General features: G+C 42.4%; 1 protein-coding gene across 1 annotated transcript; it reads right to left on the minus strand.

Moving 5' to 3' along the window:
• Positions 1 to 17,970: 17,970 nt before the first annotated feature.
• TIM8 (translocase inner membrane subunit 8) lies at positions 17,971 to 21,391 on the minus strand. The gene is made up of 2 exons (XM_010252292.2): positions 21,191 to 21,391; positions 17,971 to 18,430 (listed from the first exon to the last, which is right to left on the minus strand). Exons 1-2 carry the CDS (start codon positions 21,236 to 21,238, stop codon positions 18,242 to 18,244), a joined length of 237 nt encoding a protein of 78 aa, XP_010250594.1. The 5' UTR covers positions 21,239 to 21,391; the 3' UTR covers positions 17,971 to 18,241.
• Positions 21,392 to 22,127: the final 736 nt, after the last annotated feature.

The raw sequence follows: 22,127 nt of genomic DNA on the forward strand, positions 1-22,127 counted from the left end.
ATGCCCACAATGTCATCCTCCTTCAACAGTAGAAGATCGGATCCATTGAACTCCAACTCTGTCCCTGCATATTTTGAGTAGACAATCTTGGTACTAGTCTGTCAGAAAGAGAAAATTAGTGGAACCTAATCAACTACATAAATAGAAACGCTCCAAACATACTGAAATTGAAAAATCACCTTGACATTGATGTCAACTTTATTCTCTCCAACAGTCCTTCCCTCCCCTCTCCAACGGCTACAATTTCACCTCCTTGAGGTTTTGTTTGTACAGTTGAAGGGAGTAGAATACCGCCTACAGTTTTCTCCTCTGCAGTTTTGATCTTTACCAGAACTCTATCGCCCAAGGGTTTGATGGAAGTGTATTAGTACAGAATTGAGAAGTTCAGTATGAACAGACAACAGAACAAAAAGAAAAGAAATACCCTAAATTTTACAACACGCAGATGACTTCCTAATTCTGTGTCCATCAGAATACAATACACACCAACATGGATCAGGTTGAACAGATATCTCTATTCAGCTAAAATCAAACACCATGACATTCAAACCCACATTACAACTAAGAGGGCTTCCCTCACCTATTGCAACTGCAGCTTGAAGAATAAAATTTTCAACTCATTCCCTGTGGTTATACAAGGTATAGCCGGACTTTAGGGGGGGGGGGGGGGGGGTCTCACATCGAGGGGCCTAGAATTGGCCTGTTTGATCAGGCAGATCAACCTGTAGCTTTGCGTGGTCACAGCGCATCCTTGGTCGTATTGGGTATCTTCTTACTGTGGTTCCGCTGGTACGGGTTTAAGCCAGGTTCATTATTTACCATCTTGAAGGCGTACAACTCCGGAAACTACTACGGACAATGGAGCGCCGTCAACTGGAATGCAGTGACCACGACCTTGTTGGTTGCACAGCTGCGCTGACCACTCTGTTCAGGAAAAGGTTGATTTCAGGACTCTGGAATGTTATCGATGTGTGCAATGAGTTGCTTGGTGGGTTAGTGGCAATCACCTTCGGCTGCTCAGTGGTGGAGTCATGGGCTGTTATCGTCTGTTTCGTGTAGGTGTGTTTTTTTGGCTAACTTGTGGAAGAGCACTTGATAATTGTTGCTCTGGTTTAATTTCAATTTCAAGGAAGAAGACAATGAACAGTTTCATCTTTAAAGGATAATTTTGAAATTTCAGAATGTTATAAATCACATGTTATTCAGTTAACGGTGGATACTAAATTGATAATTTTAAAAAGTTTGAGTAATGCAATTACACATTTTTTGAATACCAACTTGTCACAATCCAAAAGTCGAAGTACTAAACTAAATTTTTCTATTTCTTATTTTAGTTGAACCATATTTAGTGTGAAGGAAAAGGTAAGAAAAGACAGAAAAACCACTACAATGCTTGTAAAAATTTCCCTACCTTTTCCTTCTTTTCTGTATATTTTCCTTTAAACCAAACATAACATTAGAGAATGACGTAATACAGTCGACCAATCGCTAAACAAAAACCAGCGCAACTAGCAATAGAGAAACCAACGGCACCAGGGAAGAGTATCCACATTAAACTTGAATGGGTCCACACGACACGAGCTCCACAGTACAAAATTTAATTTAAGACGTAGTGGCTAGTGGGAGTGGATGTGGATTCAACAACGCCAATATTGTGGTCGGGTTAAAAATCTAGAGCTTGCAACTTCGGGGAAGTTGGGCATGCAGCCTGGGATGACGATATTTGGGGCACAAAATAAATGTCATAGGCCTTCACATTCTGACCTGAATCATCCTCAGCTATCCAAACCCAATATTAAAAAACCTTCATCCTCTTTGTCAGTTGTCATAATTCATAGAACGACGGTTAGGCCCAAATTCGGAATTTGTATGCTCAAAGTAATGTTAGATTAGGTGTTGGTTCGGAATTAATGTCAATTTACGGGTGGATGTTAATATATAAAATTTTTATGTGAGTTATTGATATTTTAAATATTTATAATTTTATAATAAAAATCAGAAATCTGCATTAGACGACCATACTTTTCTTTTTCATTTCCATGATATGCTCGACTGTCACAAGTGATTCGTTTGGTAGGCTTTCTCAACTCCATCAAGCGCCACTCGGGGCCTCGTCGTTTACCCCGTGACACGACGGCAATCATGTTATTATTGTCTGTGGTGTTTAATTGGATCTCCTCTCGTCCACTATCCCACAGCCATCCATCCAACCTTTATTAAATCATTTCTCCATTTCTGGACTAATTTTGAATTCAACTTAAAAAATTAACAGTATGTCGAGCATATACGCCATGGTGATGAAGCTCCTTTGGATTGAAGTAATGGTGCCGTGCGTCAGCAACGGAATAAACGCTGGATCATGCTCATGGAAAAGATCAGGAGAAAAAAAATAAATAAATAAAAAGTCTGGAGAACCTAGAATGGAATCCCACCTTGATCAGGGTTCTGAGGTTTTGGAAAAAATTAAACAAGTTAGAACCTAGAATATTGGTGTGCCGCATGCGTAAAGCACATATGCATATATAGTACTGAAGCCTGAAGCTTCCCCAGCAAATTAAAACCCAGTGGCTATATCGAGACTGTTGGATCAATACACCCATAGAAATTGATCATCAAAAGCTTTAGCTTCTGCAGCAAAAGAATACTCCATCGCACCCATTTGTACTTAAAAAAGATGAGATGGAAGAGCACCGTATTTGCCAGATGAAAGAGTGCGGTGCTTGTACTTAAAAGTTGTTGGATCCAAGTAATTTCAGGTTCACTCATTTTGCGACACATCGATCAATTGAAACTTTTACTTCACACAAATCGAATTTGTTTATTCTCTCTTTCCCTTTCAATATAAAATTCTTTTCTTCATCGTCAAAAAGTAAACAACCACAAACATTTGCCCAGGCCACATATACTTTCCTTGGCGGTGAGGAGATGCTTTTGATCCATTGGGTTTAACATAGAATTCGTCAAGTGGTATACCGATATGAGTATCAGCAACGATAAAGTTCATCGTTCAAAACCACGATTGATGACTCTGGAGACTAAGCATCTATTGGTGATAAGGATAAGTTTTACCTTTTCAGCTGTATCAATGTACTCACTTCAGATTTCTGGGTTTCTAGGACATCAGAAAATTTAATGGATTCTCGATTGTATTGACCTTTTGATTTTATTTGAGAAATCTTTACACATACATGATGATTCAACAAGCGCACTGGGAAAGGATTGAAGCCAATGTTGGTGAAAGACTGGATGAAGTAATGGCTAAATTTGAATGGGTTCAGCTTTATTCAGATGCCAAATGCTTCCGTTTCTCAGGCGATTAACTTTAGATCCACTCTCACCCCCATTCCCTCTTGCCCCTGTGATAACGTTGTCGTTCAGGCAAAGCTTTCTAAGAGCTTGAAGTTGGGCAATCTTCTCAGTGATATGAACAGACATCTGTTGTTGAGCTATCAAGCATTGCATTTTTTCATGATCGCCACATCGTCAGCGAAGGTTATAGAGACGAGATTGAAGATGGAGAAGAGAAGAAAGGGAAGATGAAAAATGGGTTTCCTCCATCCTTTCATTTCGGAGAATTGGGAGAGAGAAAGAATGAGAGATGTAGTGAGGAAGGGGAAAATAAGAGAAGAAAGGGAAAACAATAGGTTAAATAGGTTTTAAGAGAAAAATAGCAAAACAAAGAAAATAGAAAAAATTTAATAGGATATTTTAGTAATTTAACGCATTTCGTCATCTACAGGAGTGTCTTTGTCACAGACCCCATAGTATAGGGGGGTCTTTGTAATTTACCCTTAAAAAAAGATAATAAATGTTTTTATAATCATTATAAAACAAAGTTGGGAGTATAGAAGTCAGATGATTTGTAAAACATGACATCAAATGACTAGATAAACACATGTTCCTTAAACCACAAATTTAATTTTTTATTTATTTTCAAAACAAACAAAAAAAAAACACAAACAACATTGTACAAATACATATTTATATTTGTACTCTTTCCAAACTAAGCCGCAAATACAAATATGTTCAGTTTATAAAAATGCAAAGTTGATTTAGTTTTGTGTTGATATGGATGCAAGCTTTGCTCTTATTTTGAATGCAAATATATCTTTCAATTCATTTACTCAAATATATTCTTACCAATGCCTATAAAACTGAACCAAAACGAGCTACAGGGATTTTTTCATTACCTCTCAAGTACAGTTTTGTTTTTCACAAAAAAAAAAAAATACACAACCCTCAGTTTATGAAGCATTTGCCCAAAATCAACACTCACATCATACATTAGTATATATTATACAAATTATGTATGGTTATTAATGGGGTTGTCAATAAACTTCCACAATGAACCTATAATCCAGTCTTTCACATGGCAACTTATTAGATCGAGTCTCAAATGATCGTGGAAAAGATTCAACCCAAAATAGTTTGCCAAGTGCTCAAAATACTAAGACCTCCCATTGGGTTTATCTATTAATTTACTTCCTATGGTTAGACAGCCAAGTAGACCAATTGATCTATCATGCAGTCAGGTTTTCGGGTCCATTTAACCTCTGAATTATCAGTTTGCAAAAAAATACATTGAATTGGTAAATGATCTAATGACTTAGCCAGATGAATGCCAAATCTTTTGACCCGCATCCATATCTATGTTAACATTTTCATTGTGTAATTTATGAAAACACAAGTTGGCTTATTTGACTTAAATGGTTGAATCACGATTAAAAGTTTTACACCACAAAACAGGAAAAAAATGAATTACACACATTCCTAACATGCATACTCTTTTATAGATTTTCTTACGTTTTTCTTTCAAACCAAAAACAGCCTTCAAATCATAAACCTAAGGTGGGACTGAATAGTTGAAATAAGTCAGGAAAATGATAAAATATAATAACTTCTAAGATGGTAAAATTATACTTACTATAAATAGATGAGGGTACTTTCATCAATTTTTAATATATATTTAGGCAAAACTATTATTTTTATTGTCACGAATATCTTGGTAAAATACCTATTTCGATTTTATTTTTGTCTCTTGATGGAGGAAGATTTGGCCCAACCTTTTGGCCACGCGACACGTGGAAGCAACCGAGAGTGATCTGGCAGAAGAACCAGTTCGGCGTCTTGGCTGCGAACTACCAACAGTCCGGGCCCATCGAGCTCGGCAACACCGAGGCAAGCAGCACTAATACCAGGCCTTCTAAGCAGCAACGAAGACATCAGCAAAGTCGCCGAACTACCACCCGCGTCCTGCCCGAGCTCCGAGGTAAAGAAGAAACAAGCTCGGACGAGGTGAAAGTTGCCCCTATCCTTTCAGTCCCTTCCCCCCTGTCATCAGAACTCTTTGCGGTTCCCATGCCCAAAGATTTCAAACTCTCTTCCCTAGACAAGTATGATGGGTCCTTTGACCCCAATGACCACGTCGATGCTTTCCAGTCCCAAATGCACCTGGCGAGGGCCAGCGAGTCCTGCATGTGTGTGGCTTTCACTACCACCTTCAGGGGAGTGGCCCGCACCTGGTACAGGAACCTAGCCCCCGGGTCAATAAGAAGTTGGACCCAGTTCGTGCAAGTTTTCACCGCGCACTTCGTTACTAGTAAGTGGTGCCCCCGAACCGAGGAGAGCCTCTTCGGAATAGTCCAGAGGGAAGGAGAGTCCATCCGGGGCTATATCAAACGGTTCAATGATGCGTTCTTGCAGATACCGTGCCTAGACCCCGCGGTACAGCTCGCGGCAGCCAAGAGGGGTGTGACACACAAGGAGTTCAAGTAGCACATGGTAGTTAACCAGCCCGCGACCGTGGCTGAATTCCTCAAGCTCACAGACAAATTTATAAGAACAGAGGAGGAGATCAACCAAAGGACTGAAAGCGGGATCGAAAAAAGAAAGAGGGAAGGCGAGCCCTCCAACCCAGATGACAGGAGAAAAAAGACCCACCTCGGGGGACAAAGCCAAGCCAGTCGTTCCGAGCTCCCTTAGCAGGTTGGGCGGACTACACGCCCTTAAACACGAAGCGGACCGAGATCTTAATGACGATCAAAGACACCCCATATGTGAAGTGGCCACCTCGTCTGAAGGGAAACCCGAACGAGAGGAATAAAAACTTGTACTGCAGTTTCCATAGAGACCACGGTCATAGCACCGAACATTGTAATAATCTCCGTGACGAGATAGAAGAACTTATCCGTCGTGGGTACTTGAGAAATTTTGTACAGCATAATAATAATAATAGTAATAAGACAGGTCGGTAGGGAGAGCACATCAGAGATGTTCCCGAGTCCAGCAGCCGACCAGCTGAACCGCAGAAACAGTCCCTGGAAGAAAGACTAGTTCGGGGAACAATCCACGTGATCGTTGGAGGATCGACCGTAGCAGGATGCACCTTGGCAGCAGCTCGGGCATCAACCCGGGAGGCCGCCAAAGAAGAACAAAATCCCCCAAAGCGGCCTAGGACGGAAGACCCCATATCTTCACCGAAGACGATGCGCGCGAGGTCCACTACCCCCACAACGATGCACTTGTCATAAAGGTAAAGATCAACGACTTCGAAGTCTGACGCGTACTCGTTGACTGCGACAGTTCGGCAGATATCCTTTTTAAAGCGGCCTTCGACAAACTCCAGTTCCGAGAGAGTGACTTGAAGCCCGCGAACACCCCGTTGGTTGGCTTCAGCGGAGAAGAAGTCAGACCCTTGGGAAAGGTCACAGTACCTGTGGAAGTCGGCACGTGGCCCAGCATGGTAAGACTCAGTCACGATTTCTTGGTGGTCGTGACCCCCTCCCCCTACAATGCCATAGTAGGTCGGTCGATCACCCACGCTTTAAAAGTCGTGGTGTCCACTTACTATCTGGCCATGAAGTTCCCAATGGATTTCGGCGTCGGGGTAGTGCGGGGCGACCAGCTTGAGTCCCGCAAGTGCTACGTTGCCGCCCTCAAGGGAAAGGCCAAGGTAACTAGCGACCCCGAACTGGAGTGACCGGTGGAACAGAACGAGGAGCGAGCTGCACCAACGGAGGAAACCATTCCCATCCTTGTCTCGGTAGAAGACCCCGCCAGATTACCTCAGGTCGGAGCATCCCTGGGAGAATCCTTGAGGTCCGAACTGGTAAGTTTCTTACTCCAAAATTTAGACGTTTTTGCGTGGTCCGCGGCAGAGATGCCCGGTATAAACCCCGACCTTATAACTCACAATCTGAATAGTAACCCTGTAGTTAGGCCCATTAGACAGAAGAAATGCAACCTAGCCCCAGAACGCTGGAGGGCGGTCGATGAGGAGGTCAAGAAGCTCCTCGCAGCAGACTTCATAAAGGAAGTTCATTACCCGAGGTGGGTGGCCAACCCCGTTCTGGTAAAAAAGGCAAACGGCAAGTGGCGCATGTGCGTCGACTACACCGACTTAAACTGAGCTTGCCCAAAAGATTGCTTCCCCTCCCAAAGATTGACCGCCTAGTGGACGCGACCTCAGAACACGAGTTGCTAAGCTTCCTGGATGCCTACTCGGGCTACAACCAAATTAGGATGGACCCGTCCAACGAGGAAAAAACCGCCTTCATAACCGAGTTCGGCCTGTACTGCTACAAGGCTATGCCCTTCGGACTGAAAAATGCTAGGGCAACCTTTCAAAGGCTTGTAAATAAGCTGTTTCAACCCTTAATTGGCACAAAGATAGAATTTTATGTAGACGACATGGTCGTCAAGACACAGTTTTTGCATGAATTAATACAAGACTTGCATTCTGTCTTTCAAATTCTGCGTCAATTTAGCATGAAACTAAACCCAAACAAGTGTGTCTTCGGTGTCACCTCGGGTAAGTTCCTAGGGTATATCGTCAACCGGCACTGTATTAAGGCCAACCCGGACAAAATAAAAGCCATCCTAGATATGAGACCACCCTGAAAAGTGAAAGAGATTCAGAGGCTAAACGGCAGAATAGCCGCTCTGAGTCGCTTCATGTCTAAGTCAGCAGACCGCTATCTGCCCTTCTTCAAGGCAATAAAAGGCAAAGGGTTCGAGTGGAACCCAAAGTGCCAGCTCGCATTTGATGAGCTCATGAAATACCTCGCCAGTATCCCAGTGTTGACCCGACCCGAAAAGGGCGATGTTTTAGTACTGTACCTCTCGGCAAGCGACGAAGTGGTCAGTTCGGTACTGATAAAGGAAGCAGATCGGGTCCAATGACCCATCTACTATGTTAGTAAAATATTGCAGGGAGCGGAAACAAGATATCTGGAGACAGAAAAGCTAGCCTATGCGCTGGTCATGGTGGCCCGCAAACTCCGTTCGTATTTCCAAGCCTATACCATCATCGTCCTCATCGACAAACCCTTGGGGCAAGTATTACTCAGGCCCGAGGTCTCTGGTCGATTGACGAAATGGGCCATCGAACTCAGTGAGTACGACCTCCAGTACAAGCCACGAACCTCTATCAAAGCTCAAGCCTTGATAGATTTTGTTGCAGAATGCACGTTCAGCTTCGAGGTCCTTAGCCTGGTTGACCACGAGGCCCACAATTCGGGTGAGCTCGGTGCTCCCTGGCCGGTTGAGTTCGAGCCCCGTGAGGTCGCACCCAGTTCGGTATCTCTCCTGGTTAGGCCAAGCGCGAACTGGGATGAAGAGCCATGATCCTTCACGTAGATGGCTCCTCAAATCAGCAGGGCAGCGGAGCCGGTGTAGTTCTCCACGGTCCGAGTGGCACGAAACTGGAGTACACGCTACGCTTCGAATTTGCGGCATCCAACAACGAGGCAGAATACGAGGCATTGATAGCCGGGCTAGTTTTGGCGCAAAAGGTAAAGGCGAAACACATAGTTATTTACAGCGACTCCCAGCTCGTGGTCAACCAAGTTACAGGGGAATACAAAGGTCGCGAGCCCACTATGATTGTTTACTTGGCAAAGGTAAAAGAGGCTCTGCTTAGCTTCTAGTCACACTTCATCAAGCAAATCCCGAGATCAGAGAACGCTAAGGCCGACGCCCTGTCCCGGCTAGTCAGCACCAGTGACAACACCATGAGAACTGTGTACACAGAGAACTTACCTCGGCCTAGCATTCTTCAGGGGGCAGAGGAGATCGCTCCTGTCACCCAAGCAGAACCGAGCTGGATTGATCCACTCGCGAGCTTCCTGCTACATGGAACCCTCCCCGCAGACCGCAACGCTGCCAGGAGGGTAGAGTGCCAGGCAGCCCAAGTACGCCATGATAGACGGACAGCTGTACCGAAGATCCTACATGCTCCTCTATCTGCGCTGCTTGTGACCTCCCGAAGCCGAGCTCGTACTCCACGACATTCATGAAGGCCTATGTGGCGGACACCTGGGGGGTAGGGCCGTCGCCCAGAAAGCACTACGACAAGGGTACTATTGGCCAACAATGAAAGCAGACGCCGTTGGGCTAGTTAGGAAGTGCGAGAAGTGCCAAAAGCACGCCAATATTCACCACCTGCCCGTCGCCGACCTCAAGTACCTCACCAGCCCGTGGCCCTTCGGACAATGGGGTATCGACCTACTCGAGCCATTCCCACCAGCAACAGGAGGAAGGAAGTTCCTAGTAGTGGCAATAAACTACTTCACCAAGTGGGTTGAAGCTGAAACTCTCGTAACTATCACAACTCGAAACGTCCAGAACTTCTTCTAGAAGAACATAGTGTGCCGCTTCGGGCTACCTCGGGTGCTGATCTCCGACAATGGCAAGCAGTTCGAGGACACCAAATTCCAAGAGTGGTGCCAAGACATTGGGATCCGGCAAAACTTCAAGTCGGTTGCACACCCACAAGCAAACGGTCAGGCAAAAGTCACGAACAGAGCTATCCTCCGCAGACTGAAAGCCAGGCTGGACCGAGCTAAGGGGTTATGGGCAGACGAGCTGCCCAGCGTCCTATGGGCATACTGAACTACAAAAAAGACCGCCACCGGAGAGACACCCTTCAACCTCACCTATGGCATGGAGGCAGTCATCCCAGTCGAAATCGAAATCCCCTCACTTCGGTTGGAAGCATACAACGACAATACTAATAACGACGAGCTACGTACCAACCTCGACCTACTTGATGAGGTGAGGGACCTCGCGTACATCAGGACCGCGGCGTACCAGCAAAAGGTAGCTTGGTACTACAACGCCAGAGTTAAGAGATGAAACTTCTGCATCGGCGACCTGGTTCTCCGCAAGGTCATGGTACCTGAGCCCGGCGTTGGCAAACTCGGGCCGAACTGGGAAGGACCCTACCGAGTAAAGAGAGTACTCGGAGGAGCATACGAGCTCGAGACCCTGGAGGGTAAACAGATACCCCGGGCATGGAACATCGTCAACTTAAGACGATTTTACCTATAAAATTATCGAACTAAGCAGACCATGAGCCACTACCAGATCCTAAGGGCCAGAATGTCGAGCTAACAAAGGCCTCGGCACCCTAAGGCCCAAAATGCCGAGCTAATAAGGACCTCGGCACCATAAGGGCTAGAGTACCGAGCTAAAGATGACCTCGGCACCTCATCAACAAAGCAAGATGAACGAGTAGGGATCCCGAGGTGCATAGCCCAGGGCCCGATTCAGCTTATGTTAACTAACCCGGGCAGAGAACAGGTCGGGCGTATAGCCTTACTATGCTAACTCGCCTCGGGGCCTAAGTCTAGCAGTTCAGCAACATAGTCAGCTTGGCAAAAAAGAAAATAACTGCCCAACACTGCCAAAAAAGGGGAACTATTCATAGTAAAATAAACTTGTTTACACTTCATCCAAAAAAAACAAAAAACAAAAACACAAACGAGCTCACAAGCCCGGAGGTACATCTTCCTCGCCTTCAGAAGGGACTTCGACAATACCCGAAGGACCCGCTTTGACTTCGGAATCCGCATCACCATCAGCTGCAGCAACCATTTTCGGAGTAATGCGCGAAGTGGTTATGGCACTAATGTCGAGCTCGGGGTACGTGTTCCTTATCATCCATCGGCTCAACTTAAAACCCCTACTGTACCAGCCCACCATCATGTCGTCAAAGCGCGGCAAAGCGATGTAATCCTCGACGGCTTTCACCTTCACCTCCTTGACGGCTTGAGAGAAGATCTGAGTCATCTCCCTGATATCATCCTGAAGGTACTTGATCTGATGCTCCAGGTCCAACTTCAGGTCCGCCATGTGTCTCACCACCATTCCTAAGGCCTCTTTGTCCCTCCGAGACCTCGATAGCTCAGCTCGCGCAGCACGGGAAGCTGCTTCGGCAGCTTGTGCTCGCTTCAAGCCCCTCTCCGCCTGGATTGCCAAAACGTGGATAGAGGAGTTCACCTGCCAGAACGAGGACAAATCAGCTCGGTAAAAAAAAAAAGGAGAGAGAAAGGGGGACAAACACTACTTCGACTTACCACCATGGCGTGAGAGGCAGCCCGAGCGCCTATGAGATTTGTAGAAGATCGGCCCACACCGCGACCTCCTCGGGGCAAATGGCCTTCTTGCATTTCCGGAGAGCGTAGCTCGGCGTTAGCACGCTCTCAACTTCATCATGACTTCCCGAGCCTGAAGGCACAACCTGGGTGTAAGTAGTGTCGGCATAGGGGACCCTTGCCGCTTCCTGAACTGGAGGGGCCACCTCGGGCTCCCCAGGAGGCTCCATTCACGGTGCCTCGGACTCCGCAACCCGAGAAGGATTGGCGCAGACCCGCTTAGCGGCTCGCTTCCTCCTTTTCATACCATTGAATAGACGCGCACCTCGAATCTTCTCTGCCTCCATAACACCTGCAAAAAGGAGCTCGGCATCAAAAGATGAGAATAAAAACAAAAGCAAAAGTATCTTCGTCTGAGCAAGAAACCTACCCGAACTCAGACCTGCCTGAATAAGCTTGTCCTCTGTCAGGTAGACTTCACATTTGAGCCCAAGCCGGGTGCAGTCCTGGAGGCCCTTCACCGTATCTTCGTCTAATGCGACATCGGGGTCAGGAACGGCCAACCCCCACTTAGTAGGAAACGGCCACCCCGTAGCACTTCGAACAACGAAGTAGTCCCGCTTCCATGTCTGGACCTTATTTGGGAGATCGTGTAAGAGCTTGAAGCTCGGACGAGGTGACAAGTAGTACGCCTTCCTATGCCCGAGCAGGGGACCCGCTTATTTCTTAAGCATGAGAATAGCGGAAAAAATTTCCAGGTCCAAGGGAAGGCAGTGTTCACAGCAAAGGGAGATGGTCCCGACAAGGTTACGGATGGAGTTCGGGTGAAGTTGACCTATAGTGACGCCGAAGTGGTTCATGACCTCGACGATAAGGGGATGGAAGGGAAGGCGCAGCCCGACAACAAGCTGCTCCCGGAATATCAAGATCTCGTCCGGACCATGCTCCCAAGGAAAGTTGCCCGAGGGTAAAATATAAGTATACTCCCCGGGCAAGTTGTACTGGGCGATAAGGGGCCAAAGCCTTTCGGGCATCATAGTGGAAGGTCCGAACTTGTCTGGCACCCGACCTCGATGGGAGGAAGATACCAAACTACCCGAGGTGACCCGGTCTACGAGCTCAAACTCGAGCTCTTCCTCGAGCTCTACCTCGGGCCCCGCCTCGGACTCAGTAAAGCTGTCGAGGGCAGTAGCTCGGTTCGTAGAACCAGCATCGGACCCCCCAGGAGACTATCTAAACTACCCGACCTAGACATCGAAACAAAGAAGGCTGAGGACTCACCAGGAAAAGCTACCAGACTACGAAAAGTGACGCGAGCTGATAGCCTGGGACGCGAGATCAAGGAACGAATGCTGAAGGATGGCGAAGGAAAGTGACCAGGGTCCCCCCACTATTTATAACCACTGTACTCGCGCATCAACGGCCAAGATCAAAACCATCCAACGGCTCCCCGCAAAACCGGTTGTGCACCCCCCAAGGAGAAGTCAGTTCAGCGCGCATTTTTTGAAGACGACGCCCACGCGATTTTAAATTTAAAATCGTTCGGCGACCGCGCATGAGCTGCATGTAGCCCGGGATTGGCCCCTGGTCGAACCAAGCCGACCCCGATCGGGCCAAAAAACACAAGCAGGTCAGACAGAAGAAGCTCCAAACCAAGGCCAAAGCGCCACAAGGCAAATCCACCCGTCATCCCGTGAACTCCCCACACCGGGTCAAGACCCCGGGCACGGGGAGTGGGGGGCAATTGATGGAGGAAGATTTGGCTCAACCCCTTGGCCATGCGACACGTGGAAGCAATCGAGAGTGACCTAGTAGAAGAACCAGCTCGGCACGGCAGCGGGCCCGCAACCCGAGCTCTGAGAAAGGGAATCCCGAGCTCCCCCAAGAAAGGAACCAGTGACCCGAGCTCCCCAAGGAAGAACCTGAGCTCTCCCTTGGAGATCTTGAGCCTTACAAGGAGCACAAAGGGCAAAAACCCGAGCTGACCCACCCCGGGGCAGTTCAGGCCACACTTCTATCCGAACTCAAGACTTCACCTCGCACACCACTTCGGCTCCAAGACGTTTAACTGAACAACCGTACCCGACACCAGGAAGCCTGTACACGGAGGCGGTGCGCCTGACTGATTAGAGGTCTGACACATGACAGCCGCCCTCCAACGACCACCTGCCACCGCCATCTCAGACGTAGCAAAGACAACCCTGACAAGTATAGTGGCGGTTATGACACCCGAACTGACAACTGACAGAGGTTATGACACTCGAACTGGCAACTGGCGGAAGTTATGACACCCGAACTGGCGTCTGGCAGAAATGATGACACCTGATCTGGCGGAGGTGATGATGCCCGATCTGGCAGAGGTTTGGGAGTGAGTGTAGAGGGTGATTATAAAAGGCCTCCATCTCCCAAAGAAGGAGGTATGTGATATTTGTGCTTTCTGGTCTTGAAATCTCTCATTTTCCCTTGCCTTCTCTAGAGCACTGACTTGAGCTTCGGAGTGTTCCAACCGGGTTCCTCCCCGGAAGTCTCCAATTTCTTCCTTGTTTCAGGCATCTTCGGCTCTATCAAAGGTAAGGTGACCGACAGCTAGGACCGACCGGATTGCGCATCATCAATATTCCATTAGGCTATGTTTAGTTTGAAGGAAAAAAGTAGGAAAAGGAAGAGAAAGGCAATAAAACCTATACAATGTTTGTAAAGGTTTCTCTACCATTTCCTTCATTTCCCTACTTTTTTAACTGAGACTGTAGGTAAGATATAATTAGTTTACCTAAACCATAATCTATTGAGCAAAAATATAAAGTTATACATGTGGTCGATACCTGTATGGGATTGAAGAGACTAGATTTGCTCCTCACACACACATCCTACCATGCAATGGGGACATCTCCCGTACTTATAAGTTATTATTCATGGAAGATATTCCCAATGCATGGTGGATGTGCCTCTGAGGTGAGAATCAGATCCTGTTCCAGTATTGAAGAGATGACCAATCCAACGAATCCTCCAACTAACAAAAAATTTTCAGAGTATCCTGGCACAAAAAAGAAAAATCCAACACATAAGAGCTTCCCTGTCCAGGGGGAGCACGGCATGTATTGATTGTGGAAATGAACATAAAACCAAAGTCCATAGCTGAGAAGCAGGGTAATAGCAGCATGAAAACCAAAGGTGTTTTAACCATACGTATTCACATGGGCACTTTTATAAGGTTGCAAGATCCGCCAGCAGCAACGTGTATTTGGCCACTGGGGCCTCAAGAGCACCCTCATCTTTCCAACCCAAACTTTTGGATAACTTGGGCCTAAGTTTTGGGGCTCTACTGAGCTGAGGCCCAAAACTCGGGAATTAAGCCGACCCCCACCCAATTCTGCATGAAGCTGAATCTTGCTCCAGTGTATTGGGTTTGGTAAAATATCCCGAGCCAAAATTGGCTGTCAGTCATTCGAAGGGCCGTCTCCCTCAGCCTCCCAAACAGGCATCCACTGTTTGAGACGAGTCAATCATGAAATGTCAATTTAAGCCTCTATAAATAATAGATAAAAGGTTTCATTTTGTGGGGTATTATTTTAATTCCGCCTTCCAATAAGGACCCGAAATCAAAAGTTGTCAACAATTTTTTATGTCATTGAAATGTTTGCACTCAAATCATATGATGTGTAGATAAAGTTGAACAAAGAGCTTGTTATTTTTGAAAGTTGTATTAATTTTGAAAAACCTTTCCGAGTGAAGACATTTAAGACAATGCCTCTAGGTAATAAATAATTTTTCTTATAACATGTTTATTATTTCAATTTTATTTTATAAATTAAATCAACTCCATTTCATTGCATATAAGTGAATGGTGGTTGGGATTCGATTATGTCACTCCAAATTTCAAAAGAATTATTGTACGGATCCTTACCCAGACATGTAATTCATCTGGATACACATGAAGAGAAGAAATAGGTTTAAACACCAAAGGCTCAATGACCTAGTATATGTTCATTGCAACCTCCATGTTATAGATGGATAAATGTATTATATTTCATAATTGTCTATTTTTTCAATGGTTTCATTGCATCTAATTTTATCATTCGTTGTTTTGTAGGAAAAAAAATAAAAGTCTTAACCTAATTGGGCATAAACATGTTGATATTGTGGAAGATTTGGATAATGTACAATCATGAAGATCTTCTGTTACTTGATGGCTATGAAAAAGATGATATGTTTAAAACTAATGAAACAACATTTCCAATAATGGAATTATCATCAAGAAAAAGAGATAAGACTTATGGTAACTATTATTGATATTATCTCATGACATTTCTATACTTGATTCTTTTGGTTTTTTCTTGAGTTCTAATTTTTTATTTCACTCTTTAGATGGTGATGATTTTTTCACTGAGCAATGGGGAATCGTGGAGGAAAATGCAGCCAACACCCAACTTGGAGATGTAGATGAAACATAGCTTTCCAAAGATGACGATAAAAATGATGGTGAAATACCACTTGGTTTTGATTGGTAGTTGGTACCGCTGAGAAATGAAGCCAACATATCTTGAGAATTTGGATGATTGGATCAAGGTTCAAAGTATTGTTACGTATCGACTGATACGTATCGTTTTGAGACCCTTCTGATACGCCCCTACAGTGGGTGTATCGTGGGTCTGACCAGTTCAAGGGATGGAGGGGTCCTAGACCAGCTCCCCTGAACCAGTTTTGAAAAAAAAAATAAAAAAACAAGTATCAGGCATATCGATATTTTGAACCTTGGATTATATTAGTATAATTTATATGTTGAACTTCTTGAAGTTTTGATTTGTGTTTAATACTTGTTGAACTTGATTTGTGATCTTTTTATTTTTGAGTATTTAAGTATTGTGTTTAATGAATTAGGAATGCATGATGTGATGATAATATGGAATCTTTTGCAAATTTTCTTGACTTGTTTTCTTAGTATTTTTGAATAGGAAGTCCAGAGGAAATAGTGAGAGACTTGACCATCTAAAGAGGTTCCTTTCAATTTGTATAGGTAAGGGCATTTCTAAAGCAAGTCTTGCTTTTATTTAGTTTTACTTCTTGTTATATACAAATTCATTGAGTTGCAATTTTTGATGTACAACAGATTGCATTTGTTATGAATAAAAGCGACTTGATTAGAGTAGAGAAATTTGATTTTCAAAAGGCTCAAAGGTACTTGAGTTTTTTCCTCTTCTAAAGTATGACAGATTATAATGGCATGAATGTTTAGGAAAACATTGTTTGAAGTTTAATCAACTCTATGTTTATATGAATTAGATCAAGGTTCAAAATATCGATATGCCAATAGGGGCGTATCAGGCGATATCGATACTCTTTTTTATACTTACTTTTATTTTTTTCAAAACCGGTTTAAGGCTCTTCCACCCCCTAAATCGGTCAGACCCCCGATACACCCACTGTAGTGGCATACCAAAGGAGTCCCGAAACGATACGTCTCAATACTTTGAACCTTGAACTAGATAAACAAATTGTTTGAACTATAGGAAAACATTGTCAGTTTAGTGAACTCAATGTTTATATGAACTCTTTTTTTTTTGTTTTTTTCTGTATTTTTCTTTTTTTTTGTACTTTTTTGTGTATTTTTTTTTGTAATTTTACAATTTTTTGTATTTTTTTGAATTTCTTTGTATTTTCTACCAACATATGACTGAACACATATCACTAAAACATCCTAGTTTTTGTTTTCTAATGTTTCTTTTGTATATTTTCAGTATTTGTTTGCAATTTTCTGTGTTTTTTTCTATTTTTTATAATTTTCTGTAACTTTTTAGATTTTTTTTTGTATTTTCTGCACATATAGAGTATGACTAAACACACCCTAATTTATGTTTATTTTTTCTGTATTTTTTGAACTTTTTATGTGTTTTTTGTGTATTTTTTGTATTTTCTATCTGCCATGTACTTTATTATTTTTGTATTTAAATAGTTTATTTTCTGTATTTTTTCGTATTTTATTTAATTTTAGGTTAATTTTATTATTTATAAATATATTTTTTAATTTTAATTGATTTATGACATCACAGGTTGAACCATTCAACCCAGACAGTTCTACCGCCAAACCGGAAAACGGTCTCCTGATCGGTTCTGTTTTCGGTAGTTTTTAAAAACCTTGGAATCTTCAGCTCAGCCCTCCCAAACAGGCCTCTACTGTTTGGAATGGTTTAAGTGCAAGAATGGTAGGTAAGTTGTCAACTAAAAAGCCCAGCTTATTCAAAAAGCCAGCAGTTTCCTCAAGAATCATCTGCAATGCTTATGTGAACAGACCACTTCTTAGCTTAATAACAAGTAAGGCAACCTTAAAACAAAGATTACCAAAGACCAAACAGAGACAGGATTTCCTAAGTGCAAAAACCATCAAACACTCCAAGAGCACGGCATCCATCCCCACATCAGTCATCAGGAACATCTCCCCATTAATTTAACACGCATGTAAGACATTACTGATGTGCGGCTGGATGCTGTGCTCTCAATGTTAGCACAGTTTTTGCTTTCAGGAGACCCAGGGTCAAGGAAACATGGCTTTTCCAAATAACCAAGATTTATGGTGAAGAGAAAGGAACAGAACTAGATCTACGGTGAAGATCGCTTTATCTGAACTATTAATCAGATGGGCTTGACCTCAAGCATTAATTCTCAGTCCAATGTTTGCGTAATAGAAAGACTTGCATTCGACTTCCAGATAACCAGCAAGAAAGCAATAGCTTGTTGCTTACTCTGGAACTACATAAAATTGAATGTCAAATATGAGGAAATAAGAATACATACTCCTGATAATGAACCAACATGCAAAAATGGCCAAAACCTCTTGATTTCATAGTTGGCCAATACTTGGAAAAGAAATATCAATGCATGGACTGGAAACGCTTCATGATGATAAGACTCATGTCCATATACCGCTGAGCACAGTTAGAAAGGCAAGTTGATTCACTAGAACTGAACTTGCTGCCAGGGGTCCCAGTGATGCACTTGTCCCAGCACACATTTGTAAGCTTTGCCACCATCTCATTAACCATGGCCTTTTGCTTCTCTTGCTGCATAGAGAACCATAACAAGTCTCAAGTCAATAGTATGACCAGCTAGTTCTTTAACGATATAATTTAACAATCTTCTATATTCATCATTTGGGAGGGCCACTATTCAAACATTGAAACAATATTCTTTCTTTTTTCTCTGTTTCTTTCCTTTTATTTATTTGTTTATTTATTATAATAGTAATTTACTAAAATAGACAACAAGAAACCAACTAGAAACATCAAACTACAAATTTTGTTTTTGTTATATATGGTTATACGTCACTTTTCATTCTTCTTGTATAAATGGCAAAAAATGGATGTCGTCTTCATAATTTAGGATCATTGTTGAAGTCTTGCAGGTTCTTTAATGTAGGATAATATGTTTCACCAAAAATGACAACAAACCACCAGACAATACCTAATAGAAGTAGCAGGAAGGATTTATATAAAACCGGAAAAGATCTCAGTTTGCTTGTTTTGAGGCTTGGCTTGAATAAGCCCAATAAAAGGGGATGGACAAAACTCGTGTGACCTATAATATATTAAAACAAAGCCCTCAAAAAGGAGAGCTTCTCCTTCAAACATGTGGCTAAGCCTCCCCCACAGTTTTCAAGGCGCCAAGGTGGGGCTAGGCGACAGTGGGGTGCCTTGTCACCTAGTGGTCTAGGTGATGGATTTTTTTTAAGTAAAAACCACATATCCTATGGTATCCCCTAGATTTCATAACCATCTTTCCTTAGTAACTATCCATAATTTTCATAAGAAAATTATAAACATCATGTTTAAGTCTAGAAAATCAACATATTTATGAGAAGAAAAAGAAGAACAGAAAATTCAAAAAATATAGGGGCTCAACCCTAAAAGAAAAGGTGGAAGAAGAAATGTGTTGATTAGACAAATTTTTAAGTTCTTCCCATACTTATTGGTTCAGATTAAGTCTTTGAGGGTTCAATAAAAAGAAATTAGTTTATAAACACAAAAAAATGTATATTTTTGTTTAATAATATCTATTTCATAATTATAATCTAAAAAAAAATAACAATATAAAAGTATTTTATAAGACAGTATACAAAACTGCTTGGTGACTGGCAAGGCGAGCCTCCAAGGGCACCTAGTAACCAAAGCGTCACCTTGAAAACATTGAAAAAAGGGGCTAAATAAAGTTTAATCTAAAATGAAAATATATGTACATTGGCATGGATCCAACTCTACCTACATCATATTGTTTACTAATTCAGATTAGAACATTATTTCACATCCTTTAATCACAAATCAATTTTCCGAACTCAATTATAAAACCCAAAACAAAGGCTATCAAGATGTTACTTTTTTCTTTCTTTTTTTTTTGATAAATGCTATCAAGATGTTACATTGCTGTAGATCCTATTTTCAAGGTAAAATATGCTTTTAATTGCAACTCAAATCTAATTAGTATCCTAAATCAAATAAAAGCCTGCGCTAAACGCTTCAAAACTTACCACATGGATAGTGGATCCCAAACAAAATAGTTACATACAGTTGTCTTGCATTGAGTACAGGACCATTAGCTAGTTAATAAAATAAGGGAAGGACCAATATGTCGATAAAAACGGTGAAAATGATGCACACATGCCTTTCATTAGTAGAAAATATCATTACATGTTTCATATTAGAAAAGATAACAAAGAATAAGCAAAGAAAAATACCACTTTACTATTTTCAATACCTAAGTTCAATTATCTAGAAGCATTTAAAGATAAAAAAGGATTGGCCATACAATTAGAGAAGAGTGCATAAAGGGGAGATTTGTTTCTACCGGCAAATTCTATGAGTAATTTCCCAATTCCCAAATAGCTTTTCTCATAACAGTAGAAAAGTACATCCGTGTTCCAATGCTTTTTATAACCCGACCCCTCCCCCCCCCCGGAAAAAAAAAAATGCAACAACCAGAGATGAGCCTCCAAATCTGTATTGAGAAGATTAATAATTCATCTCTAATTGTAGTTACTAATGATGTCATCCCACATATCCATAAAAAAAATAACCAGAGGCCATCTTTTGCTCGATTCAATATTTCAATCTATATATACAAACTCCCAACAACCACACAGACGGACAAGCATAAAAGATATCCAACAAATCTTCAACTTATTATAGAAAGAAAGAAAGAAAAACGGTGATAACCCCTTGAAATGGCATGGCAATATTAACCTGTGGTACACAATCTGGCTCATATAATTTTTTACAGATTTTGACAGAAGTGTGGCTTCACAATGTAAATTCAAACAACAGAACAGTTTGTTCCTATGGTGGCTATATGGGTTTGTATTTTTAAAATCAAGAATTTCAAAGAAAGATGCCATTAATTTCCTTCACATAATTAAAGTTAAAACAGAAACAATTATGCTGACATAAAGTAAAATATACAGATTCTAAGAGAACCGGGTACCCAAAAACCAGGATTTCATAAACCCCATTTTTTTTTCCTTTTCGGCATTCAGCCCCAAAAGTTCTCGACCTAGCTATTCCAAGTAAAGAAAACTGTCAATGGTCAGTCTCTTTGTGGCTGTTTTTGTTTCTTGTTTTGGCTCTACCCCTGGCTCTTGAGCAGAAGGGTTAAATGCGACGTTCTAACATTAAGATCAGATCAATTCGATACGTTAGCATTCGACTATCTTCACTACCTCAGAGATGAAACATTAAGAAATAAACTATAACTATTGTGCATAAAAATACAGAAAAAAAAAATACATTGTTGAAGAAAAAGGGAAGAAACAAATAGGAAGCTCGAGAACATACATCAAGAAACTGCTGCAACTCGGCGGAGTTTAGAGCTGAAGGATCCATCGCAGGTGGTGTTGTTTTGCAGCAAAACACGAGAACTCTGACAGTGTGAGACCCTCGGAACAAGAAAACCCTAGAAAACACTTCGTTTTTCTCTGCTTGTTCTCCCGCTTCCCACGAGTGAAATAGGGCGTGGCCGCGTGGGGAGAGGAAAATTTGAAGTAAGAAACTAAGAATTGTCTATTAACTCATTGACTGACTATTGCTGTCTGTTAACTTTTTACTGCCTTGAAGATTTCTAAATTACAATAAGCTGCCTCCTTTTTATTTTGGGCGGACTGATGAGTGTGGGTTGGGCTGTGTTTTTAACCCATCAACCCATATTAACACTTCCTATATATCCTGAATGGGCGGGGAGGTGTAACCCATCAACCTATTTAGGCCGATTAAGTAATTCTAAAAAATAATTTTAGAAGTAATTATTTTAACAACCCTTTAGATTGTTTGGTAATCCGTTTTTTCAAATCACTTATTATGTTTTTAAGTACTTATTGGGGGCAGGAATGTTTGGTAAGCTACTTTCCCAATAAGTGCTTATATATATGCAAAGGACAATTTTAACCCTCTTCGTCTCATATTTCTTCCTTTTCTTCTTCAGAACCCCTAGAAATCCACTGTTCATCATCTTCCTCACGACACAGAACTAGGCGGTGGTGAATTCATTCCGATCTCCACCTTCCACCATTCCATCCTCCTTGAACAATCGAACTCCCTTTCTCTTACATTCGGAGCTCGACTCCAGCCAGTACTTAATCAATCCATTTCATGGACAAAAATATTTTTTTTTCCTTTCATCTCCTTTCCTCTTGATCAGAATTATTGGTCGAACTCCCTTTCTCTTACATTCGGAGCTCAACTCCAGCCAGTACTTAATCAATCCATTTCATAGACA

Source organism: Nelumbo nucifera, chromosome 3 (assembly GCF_055504915.1).
Source record: "Nelumbo nucifera cultivar China Antique chromosome 3, China Antique-T2T, whole genome shotgun sequence".
NCBI lineage: Eukaryota > Viridiplantae > Streptophyta > Magnoliopsida > Proteales > Nelumbonaceae > Nelumbo > Nelumbo nucifera.